Genomic DNA, 10,812 nt, shown 5'->3' on the forward strand with positions numbered 1-10,812 from the left:
TGGATGCTTGTGTAGCTACCACTTGGCTGAAAAAAATGGGACATTAACCTCCTCAATTGCAGCCATCTTTCTCCCTGTTCCATGTCTCACCTCAGAGGCACCTACTGTTCTTGCTTTTATTTTAATCATTCTCTTTCTTTTCTTTATAGTTTGACCACATGTATTGTTTCATTTTGAAAAGCTAATTAGGAAGCAAAGTCTGGCCTTGGAAAAGGCCGTCTTGTCATCGGAGGTGAAGGTTCCCAGGAGGCGAGAGTTGGAACTGAGTGTCTGAGTCTTGGTTGGGTGTCCCCTTCCGTGAGAGTTTACAGGAGTCCCTTCCGGGGAAGTCGGTGGGCAAGGTCATGAACAAGTCCTGGGAAACAGAAAGCTTCCCCTAGTCAGGGCATCTGACGAGGCCAGATAGTGAGGGCCAGGGGCTGGATGTGTTGCCGAAATACGGCAGAGGAAGGGGACTGCTCTGTCTGTGCTCCTGAGCTCACTGTGGCTGCTTCCAGGAATCGGTCAGAGCAGAATCATCCTGCGGAATGAAATGAATGTCCTCAGCTGATCCTGGCAGAGAAGGGAGAGTAGGAACTTCATTAGTGCATAACAAGACAAGCTCAGTACCAGCAAGTTATCGTCACCTAGACACTCTGTCCCTCAGTTAGAAAGAGGGTATGGTGGCAGCAGAAACCTTAGAGATGGCCTGCAACACGCTTGTCTCTTGGCGTGTCTGTTCTGATCTGACCAGGTTGTCTTCTGTGCCTCGTACACGGCTATCATCTTGTTCTCCTAGGGCTTCTCTGTGCCTCTCTCCTGTGCAGGTTCTCCCATTTCCTGTATCTCATGCCTTCTTTTTTGGGTCGCTCTTCTTTTCATGGAATATATCTTCTAGTAGCTTTTAGAGAAAGGATGTCATTTTCTATGTGGGTATAGATTTCTAGATTGGGAGTCATTCTCATTCAACAATTTGAAGGCATTATTCCATTGCTGCCTTGCCTCCGACGCTGCTATTGAAATCAAGAGACATTTTGATTTCTGATCATCTGTGTTTACTGTCTTCTGTTTGTTCTTATAATATTCTGAAATTTCCTAGTGATGTCCCTTGATATGAATGTGTTCTCATTGTCCAATCTGGAAGCTCCTATCTTTAAATTCTAGGAAATTTTCTTTAATTATTTGTGCTTGATTTCTTTTCCTTGTCTGTCTCTGTCTTTCTTTCTGGAACTCTTAGTATTCTGCTTGGGACTTCCTGGAGCGGTTCTCTGCTTTTCTTTGCTCTCCTCTTCTCTTTAGGAAATCTTCCTAAAGATTTCCTTGTCTTTAGCTCTTAATCTTTCTATTATAGTTTCATTTCTGCCACGTTTTCTATACCTAAGAGCTCTTTTTAGTTCTCTGAATGCTCCTTTTTTATAGTAGCCTGTTTTTATTTCATGGATGCAGTCTCTCATGTCTTGGATAAGATTGATAGGTGTGTTTTTTTGTTGTTGTTGTTTTTTTTGCGGTATGCGGGCCTCTCACTGTTGTGGCCTCTCCCCGTCGCGGAGCACAGGCTCCGGACGCGCATGCTCAGCGGCCATCATGGCTCACGGGCCCAGCCGCTCCGCGGCATGTGGGATCTTCCCGGGCCGGGGCACGAAGCCGTGTCCCCTGCATCGGCAGGCGGACTCTCAACCACTGTGCCACCAGGGAAGCCCTGATAGGTGTTTTTTAAGTTTTTCTTTTTCCTACGTAATCTGTTTCCTTTAAACCGCTCTTTTGTTATTCTTTTTAAAAATTTGAGGCTTTCTGCAAAGATTGGTTTATATCTGGGTGAGGAGCCTAAAAAGCTTTGCTCACAGGGGTGGGGCTTGTTGACGCTGAGCTTCCTTGTAGGTCGATCTGAGCATCTGTTGGAGATGCTGATGTCGGTATTGATTTCCATTTGAGCTGGTCGGACTGTTTCAGCAAAGGGTCTTCTGATGTCTAGTCTGGCAAGGATTTGGCTACTCCTAGAGGGAAGAGGCTGCTTGGCGGGGAGAGGTTAGTGGTTTGGCATTCAGAATGTACATGCTCACTTAATCCTCTTGTTTGAATAGTACTCGCGCCCTCAACCATTTCTGGAGTACCTCAGTCCAGATACCCTCTGTTTAACCTCCTCAGAGAATGATCTGGATTTCTGGTGAGAAAAGTGGGAGTGTAGAGTCAGAGACAGAGTCTCAGGCTCTAACTGCTCCTCAGTAGATTTTACCCTGTCTTCCTGATTTTAGCTGCCCTCACCTACCTGTCACTCATCTCCAGAAGTACAGGTGTACAGAAGTACTCGACGTATACAAATTCTTTAGCGTTTTAAGGGTTCCTCAGTATAAATCAGGTTGACTTTTAGCTTTGAAGCATTGGCAGCTTAGGATTCTGCTTTCCTGGATTCACTGAGTGAGTCACCACTTGCCTATCTGCTTTCTAGTTTCAAAAACATGTGGTGCTTTTCTCTGTTTTCTCATTCTTCTCTTTCTTGTGGGTTTATATTTAAAAGGAAACAAATAAAGGACTCTTTACTCTAGGCTTGGTGGGGTTTGGGGAGAGTCTACAATTGGATGTGTATGTCCAATCTACTGCGTTAACTCGATAGCCTCCTGGATCAACTTACAGAGCCTCCTTCACCTTGGATAGATGCGTCATCTGGCCTTTGAAGGAAGTTCTAACACCAAAGATAAGAGACCAATATAAAGAGAAGAAAAAGGAGCTAGAAACAACGATAATACAGAGAGCAGAAGAAAACATCTACAGTAGCTACAGAGAGGAAGCATTTGTGCATATATAAAGGCCAAGATGCCACAGAAGGGCACAGTCAGGGACTAAAGAAAGCACTGTTGAAAATGAAAAATGATAGCCAAAATAAACATTGCAATAAAAGAATTGAAAGATACAGTTGAGAATATCTCAGAAAGCAGGATCAAAGGCTAGAGATAAGTAAAATGAAAGAAGAAATTTAAAATAATCAGTCCAGGAAGTCTAGTAAAGAAGAGTCTTTAAAGGGGAGGAGAAAACTTTGGTGGGGGAAGAAATTGTGAAAGAAATAACCGAAGAAAATTTCCAATACAAGTACAAATGATACAAGAAAATACAATAATACAAGAATTGAAGGACGTGAGTTTCCAGATTGAAGGTGCTTATCTAGTTCCCAGCACAGTCGATGAAAAAGAATGCTACTAAGCCTCAATATTGTGAAATTTCAGAACACCAGGGATAAATCTTTCAGAGAGAAAAAACCAAAACTATAAAGATCAGAAATCAGAATGAGGTTAGCTTCTGAAACACCTTCAAAATTGAGAGAAAAAAGGTTATCAGCTTAGAATTCTATACCCAGCCAAACTGCCTATCAAGTATGAGACATTTTTAGATATGCAAGGACTCATTTACCTCGCATATACCCTTCCTCAGTGAACCACTGGAGCATGTCTTTCACCAAAACGAGAGTAAAATCAAGGAAGACACAGAGTTTACGAAATGGGGGACCTGACTTAGGGTCTTGGTCAAGAGAAGTCTTGCTATAACACAATAATGCTGAGAACAACCAGTGGGAGAGGGAGGGCTCCAGCAGGGAGCTCTTTAGGAGAGGGTGAATAATCCTGGTAGACTATTTGCATTTCATGATGAACAAATTATATTAGGCATTATTTCAGAACTGCTAGAGCCACATTAGGAAGGATTAGTAATAGACACATAGAAGACTGAGGAAAAGGAACAACAACATTCAAACTCCAGGAGAAACTAGATTGAGCAGCAAAGGAAATACTGTAGTATATTCTTTGGCTCAGCCATGAGTAGTGCTTATCTAGTCATTATAATGAATTGTTCAAAATCAATATTGAAACAACAAAACAATGATATACTATTTTGAGAGCACTGGGGAGAAGGGAAAAGGATATACGGAAGTGACCTAAATCCTCACCTACCATAAGGACCTTAATAGTTGATGTCTTGGGACATCCCTAGTGGTGCTGTGGTTAAGAATCCACCTCCCAACCCAGGGGACGCAGGTTCGAGCCCTGGTCCGGAAAGATCCCACATGCTGCGGAGCAACTAAGCCCGTGCACCACAACTCCTGAGCCTGTGCTCTAGAGCCCGCGAGCCACAGCTACGGAGCCTGCGTCCCACAACTACTGAAGCCTGCACACCTAGAGCCCATGCTCTGCAACAAGAGGAGCCACCTCAACGAGCAGCCCTTGCACCGCAACGAAGAGTAACCCCAGCTCGCCGCAACTAGAGAAAGCCTGCGCGCGCCGCAAGGAAGACCCAACCCAGCCAATAAATAAATTAATTAATTAATTTTAAAAAATAGTTGATGTCTAAAAATTCAGACATCAGGAAATCTGAAGCATAGAAATATGGAGGTAGGGTAACAATTCAGCTGGAAGCAGCTAAAATTGGAAGCTGCCCAGAAAGTTCCTTCATGCCCTTTGAGAGGTGTTTAGTCTCCTCTCTCACTCCTGGCAACCATTGATCTGCTGAAAGCACGCTTTTTCATGGTGGTGTAATAATTTTTCTTCTGTAGAATCTACCTCTTTGATTGGACCTTTCTTCTTTCTATTACAAGCTGTGCTGAGTGTTGTTGTCCATCTTGGTGTATGTCTATTTCCATAGGCTAAATTCTTAGAAGTGGAACTCTGGATCACATAACAGGACTCTTCAGACAATTCTTCAAATATCCTCATGGGCTTTCTCTCAGTTTGATACTTGCCGCACTGTATTTCTGGTCTAGGGATGGATTAGAATCCTGAGGCTCTGATAGGAGACCTTAAGTCAGCCTCAGCTACCTGGCAGTTTCCAGGTCTCCCTCTTGTTTGATTACCTTTGTGCCAAAGGAGAGTTTCCCCTGGTGACTGCTCTGCATAGTTCGTGTTCTGTTCTGAGGCTATGCCTGGTCTTTTGTTGATGGAATTTTTGTTTCGGATTAGTTTCTGATAACTTGATATAACCATTTTAAATAGGGAGGGTATAGGTTTGTAAAATGAATGGCTGATTCTTTATATCATAGTGCTGATTAGTACTAGGGCTGGCGTGGTTCTGCCTGTTCTTTGCTAGTCATAGTTCAGTGGCTGGCATTGAGTTAGCACTCTTCAGTATTTGGTGGTTTGAATAAATGGATTATAACTTGCACTTCTTGACTTTCGTTGCCTTTTACAGGTGGAAGAGATTAGAAACACATGATGTTGTCATAGAATGTGCCAAAATCTCTCTGGACCCTACAGAAGCCTCATATGAAGATGGCTATTCTGTGTCTCACCAAATCTCAGCCCGTTTTCCTCATCGTTCAGCCGATGTCACCGCCAGCTCTTATGTTGACACACAGAATAGCTATGGTAAAAAGTGACTTTGGTACTTATCTGCTTTACAACTTTGTCTCTAGAAAGCATTGTTTATTTTTGTTGACTTTTTTTCCCTTTCCTAGAATAAGACTTAGGTCAGCTCCTAGGAACTGTTTCCCAAATATTTAAAATTTGAATTTGCCTCCATTTTCCCCTAAGTTTAATTTACAGTCCCATGTCCTTGATCTCCTTCTTGATAGTATGTCAACAGACTTGGGATGTGTCAACACTTAACACAGAAAATGGATTAAAGGATTTGGCTTCTAGGTTCCAGCTCATAAAGGAATCTTAGATTTTTTCAGACACTTTTAGTGAGGCCCTCTGGGCTGTCACATTGACACAGTTTTGAATGAACCTGGACAATTCAGAATTGGATTCATGTAAAAGTCTAGGCTCATCTATAGGTAGCACCCAGCGAAGTTGTCATACAGGTTGTGCTTTTTCAAGTTATCCTAAAGCTTAACTAGACATCAAACCTTACTAAACTTTATTTCTAAAGGGTATTTAAAGAGGCTTTTAAATTATCAAATGGTCTCGAGGACCGTAATTCTTTGTCAGAATAATCTGAAGCCACACGCTGACCCCCCTGTGTTCTCTCCCTTCCATTGTAGGGAGTGCTACTTCTACCCCTCACTCCACTTCTCGGCTGATGTTGTTAAACACGCCAGGGCAGCTACCTCAGACTCTGAGTTCCCTGTCGACACGGCTGTTAACTGAGCCGCCACAAGTATGGTGTCAAATAGTGTGCCTGCTTTCTTCTCTGCTTGCTGGTGAAGCTGACCATTTGGGTCAGGATTTAGCCTATGGTTGGGAAAATCTCTCACTGCTCATTTCAGGAGTTAGTGTTTAAGGATGCATGACATTTGCAAGAAAAGTTACTGTTGCCACTTGGGTTTCTCTTGGAGTCTAGACTTACAAAATGCAATGTTGTCTCTTGATAAGCCTTTAAATAAGATGCCTTTTTCCAGTTGAAAGGCTAAATTTAAGATCATTGCTTATGGACTTAAACCTCGGGAGGCGTAGGTATTCGTTCCTCATCGCTGACCTGCCTTATTAACTTCTAGGCTACTCTTTGGAGCCCATCTGTGGTTTGTGGGATGACCACTCCTCCAACTTCTCCTGGAAATGTCCCACCCGATTTGTCACACCCTTACAGTAAAGTCTTTGGCACAGCGGGTATGTATGTCTTAGGTTAGATTTGACTGGTTGGTTCGGGCCGGCCTCTTATGATAAGGGACTATCTCTTAGATCTAATAGTGAGTTTGAGAGCCATTTGTAGTAGTAAACCTGTTTTTGACAATACAAACCCCTGGAGCTTTCAGAACACATAAAGTGAACCCCCCCAAAAAAAAAAGGCTGATCTAGATCCCCAGAAAGTTAACTCTAGCAGCTTTCTTTGCAGTAATAGTTAAGCTGAAAAAATTTGGCAGTTTTCCTAATTGTTTTACTTCCTCAAAGTGTGTATATTCTGCTCTTGTCTCTGAGCAGGTAGAAAAGGAACTCCTCTGGGAACCCCTGCAACCTCTCCTCCTCCAGCCCCACCCTGCCATTCGGATGACTACGTGCACATTTCACTCCCGCAGGCCATGGCCACAGCCCCCAAGAAGGTTCGCCTGGGCTCCTCTGCTGCCCTCCCCCGCCCCCACCCCCCGCCCAAGCACAGTGACTTGCTTCCAGCCTCACTTTGTGAAACCTGTTATGCCAGATAGAAGTTTGACCTAAAATGTAATGGGTTTGAATCAGATCAATTCAAAATAGACTAACCAGCAGCTCTCAGAGTGTGATCTGCTGACTGCAGGGGTCTCAAAACGCTTTAAGGGCATCTGCCAGGTCAGAACTACTTTCATAGAAATACTAAGTGGTTATTCGCCCTTTTTACCGCATTGGCACTTACACTCGCGGCGCAGAAACAATGGTGGGTAAAAGGGCTGGCCCCTTAGTATAAATCGTACTCTCCTAGTAGGCATTGCATTCTTCTTCCTCGATGTGTTCTTTCAGTTTAACAGAAGAAAAGAAACAACAACAAAGCAAACCTTGAGTATTCCATAGAAAGAATGCATATGTTTAATATTGTTGGTGATGAAGTAGGAAATAGACATAAAGCACCTTGAGTGCATACCAGTGTGTGGTGGTCACCACAAGCACTTGTGCCATTATTTGAGTTAAGAGCTGAACTAGTTGCTTGTTTTTCATGGAGCAGCAGTTTTACTTGAAAGAACAACTGGTGACAAACTATGGTTACGCATACTTGAGCGTCTGGCAGGCAGTTAGCTTCTTAGATGACAAACTGGGTCTGTCACTTCAAGATAAACAACTGACGGTATTTGTTGCCAGTGATAAAAAGGTGAAATTAGAACATTAAAAAACTGATATCTGGCACCAAGGGCTTAGTAGTTTCCCCAAGTCTTTTGTGACGAGATTGAAAAGTCTTGGGAAGCTTGGTTAATAATTTGAGTTTTTGATATTGTATAATGAAATGTTGCCACACTCAGAAGATCTGCATAACTTGGTGACCCAGTGTTCTGCGTGCCCAGTGTATATGTTATAGAATCACACGTAGGTAAACGACGCATTTGGGGGACAAGGCAGACCAGTGGATCTTGACACAGTGTGAAGAGTGAATTGCCATGGTTTCAGATTCTGCACTGTAACTAACCTTGAAGAAATACCCCTTGTCAAGATTTAGTGTAGTATCAAAGATCGTTATCCACAGTTATCTAAACAGTCTCTTTACTTTTTATAACTACTTATCTGTGGGCCCTAGAGTTTTCTTCATACACTTGAGCCAGAATAGCCTAGCAGCAGTGCAGAGGCAGACATAAGAACCCAGCTTTCTTCCCCTAAGCCAGATATGAAAGGGTTTGCAAAAATGTGAAACAGCTTGACGCTTCTCACTAAACTTACGTTTATTTATCATAAAAATGTTATTTATGTTCACATGTATTGGGTCGGTTTTTTTCGGCCGCGCTGCACATCTTGTGGGATCTTAGTTCCCTGACCAGGGATTGAACCTGCGCCCTCAGCAGTGAAAGCCGGAGTCCTAACCACTGGACCTCCAGGGAATTCCTGGGTTTGTTATTTTTAAGTGAACTAATAATTTAAAAATTCTGTTTTAGTTTGTAACATGGTAACTATCAGTAGGTATAACCACATAAACAAAGTCCTTGAGATTCTCAATAATTATTAAGAATAGAAAGGCGTCCTGAGACCAAACAGTTTGAGAACCATGGGGCTAAACTTTAAACTCCTTTATAATATGCTAAAATTTTAGGTGTTTAGGGTTATTCTCTAATATTAGAGAACATGTACACAATTTTCTGCCTTGTGATATAAATGGTACCTGTCTTTTCAGGAAGAGAGAGCAGATTCTGCAAGGCCCTGTCTACATAGACAACACCATCTTCCGAATGACAGAGGATTAGGTAAAGTCTCTGGGTAACAGTAGACCTTGCTTGATTCTTGATGGGTTATATGTGGAAACAGGGAAATTCTGGAACACCACAAATCACTGAAGCCCAGAGATAATGAAACATATAATTAATTCTGAAAGCCAGCCTCATAACAACAGCCCCCAAAGCTTTTAAGTGCCTGTGTTTTGAGCTGGTCGAACTGTGGCTTTATCTGTTCTCTGAGATGTTAAGAACAGAGAGTCATATTTTCTGTGGGATTATTTTTTGGTACCTTTAGTTAGATTATTGTAACATTTTGGCTTTCTGTGGTAGCTTTCTCTCTGCAGCAGAAGGAATCATAATAGACCTATTCTGTTACAGTGGACGCAGTTTTCACAGTGACGGGGATGGCCAGAGTGTTTCTTTTTCTTTGTTTCTCTTCAGAAGAGCTACCTGGGAGCAAAGGGTCTGTCACTCTCAGTGATCTTCCAGGGTTTTTAGGTGACCTGGCTTCTGAAGAAGATAGTATTGAAAAAGATAAAGAAGAAGGTAACATGTGTGGGATTCTGGCCTTGTGTGGGATTGCTGCAAGTTGATGAAGCCCTTGTTCTGCCCTAGTACCAGGATTTAGCGTCAACACACACAGGCTTGCTTGGTTTTTCTTCTCTTGGGGGAGGAGATGGGAGTTGTATTCTGAGTCCTGTGCCCGGTCAAGGGAGGCCACTGTTTATCTGTCCCTCCGGGGGGCCGAGGGCAGCATGCAACCCCACACTGCCTGGCCTTACCCAGGTTGGCCTGTTGACTGTGCTGTCTCTTCTCTCCCTCCCTGCTCGCAGCGGCAATATCTAAAGAACTCTCTGAGATCACAACAGCCGACGCCGAGCCCCTAGCTCCTCGCGGAGGCTTTGACTCTCCCTTCTACCGGGACAGTCTCCCGGGCTGCCCGCGGAAGACCCACTCAGCCGTCTCCAGTGCCCAGGGCACCGGTGCGAACCCTGAGCCTCTGAACTCCGCCCTGGACAGGCTGGGGCCTGACACCCCAAAGCAAGCCTTTACCCCCATAGACCTGCCCTGCGGAGGCGCCGAGGAGAGCCCTGCCGGGGACAGAGAGCGCCAGGCCTCTCTGGAGAGCAGCATCCTCACTCCCAGCCCTTTTAAAATTCCACCTCCGAGGGGAGTGGGGTTTGGCGGTGGGCAGCCTCCCCCGTACGATCATCTTTTTGAGGTGGCACTGCCAAAGACTGCCCGTCATTTTGTCAGCAAGAAGACGGAGGGACTGCTAAAGAAAGCAAAAGGGAACACAGAGGAGGACTGCACGCCCTCGGCCTCCCCCATGGAAGTGCTGGACAGACTGATACAGCAAGGGGCAGACGCGCACAGCAAGGAGCTCAACAGGTGAGGCGCGGCAGCGCTGTTCTCTTTTTCTTTAAACGTTCCGTTTGATTATGAACTACAAGAAGCCGGTGGTTGGAAACAGGAATTACTCTTGTGCTCGCCAGAGGCAGCTGGTTCTCTGTTTTGTCAGGCGTCCTTCTAGCCTGTTGCCTTTCAGGTACATGAATGTGTGTATCCTCCACACAGGCGCGTTAAACTCAGGTAATTCCTTAGGTTACAGGCCATTTAAAAATGAGTCTTTTTTATTTGGGCTGTTCTGCGCCACTGTGCTGTGAGGAAGCTCAAATGCTTTCATCTTTGCTCTCTGAAAATTTAAGGGTGAGGTTATGGTGTTCAAATAATATGGAAATAGTGGTCACAAAGTCTCCTTCTCCAGCTGCAGATTTGTTGTTGTTCTGTTTTGGTAACATAGTCCATTAGATGGAAGATAAAAACCGTCAGCATTTCAATGCAAGTTCATGGTGGCCTGCCCCTGCTCACATGGGTTAAGAACCTGTCAGCACTGTTTTCACCCTTTCTTTATTACACTTTTATAGGTGGTCTAGAGAAAGAGTAAGGGAATCACTAGTCCACAGTGATGCCATTTCTAAACAGGCTCTTAGGGAATGCTAGTTTTATTTTATTTTATTTATTTATTTATTTATTTATTTTTTTTCGGTATGCTGGCCTCTCACTGTTGTGGCCTCTCCCGTTGCGGT

At 43.9% G+C, this 10,812-nt stretch overlaps 1 protein-coding gene across 4 annotated transcripts in view; it reads left to right on the forward strand.

The window, feature by feature from the left end:
* Positions 1 to 10,812, forward strand: part of TSC1 (TSC complex subunit 1) — a 50,635-nt gene that overhangs the window by 24,729 nt on the left and 15,094 nt on the right. For all 4 annotated transcript variants that reach the window (XM_028497223.2, XM_055089408.1, XM_055089409.1 and 1 more), the window contains exons 9-15: positions 5,149 to 5,324; positions 5,942 to 6,057; positions 6,395 to 6,506; positions 6,819 to 6,937; positions 8,683 to 8,752; positions 9,164 to 9,268; positions 9,556 to 10,114. In XM_028497223.2, the coding sequence (XP_028353024.1) occupies positions 5,149 to 5,324; positions 5,942 to 6,057; positions 6,395 to 6,506; positions 6,819 to 6,937; positions 8,683 to 8,752; positions 9,164 to 9,268; positions 9,556 to 10,114 (1,257 nt within the window). The remainder of the gene's footprint in view (positions 1 to 5,148; positions 5,325 to 5,941; positions 6,058 to 6,394; positions 6,507 to 6,818; positions 6,938 to 8,682; positions 8,753 to 9,163; positions 9,269 to 9,555; positions 10,115 to 10,812) is intronic.

Source organism: Physeter macrocephalus, chromosome 13, assembly GCF_002837175.3.
Source record: "Physeter macrocephalus isolate SW-GA chromosome 13, ASM283717v5, whole genome shotgun sequence".
Lineage (NCBI taxonomy): Eukaryota > Metazoa > Chordata > Mammalia > Artiodactyla > Physeteridae > Physeter > Physeter macrocephalus.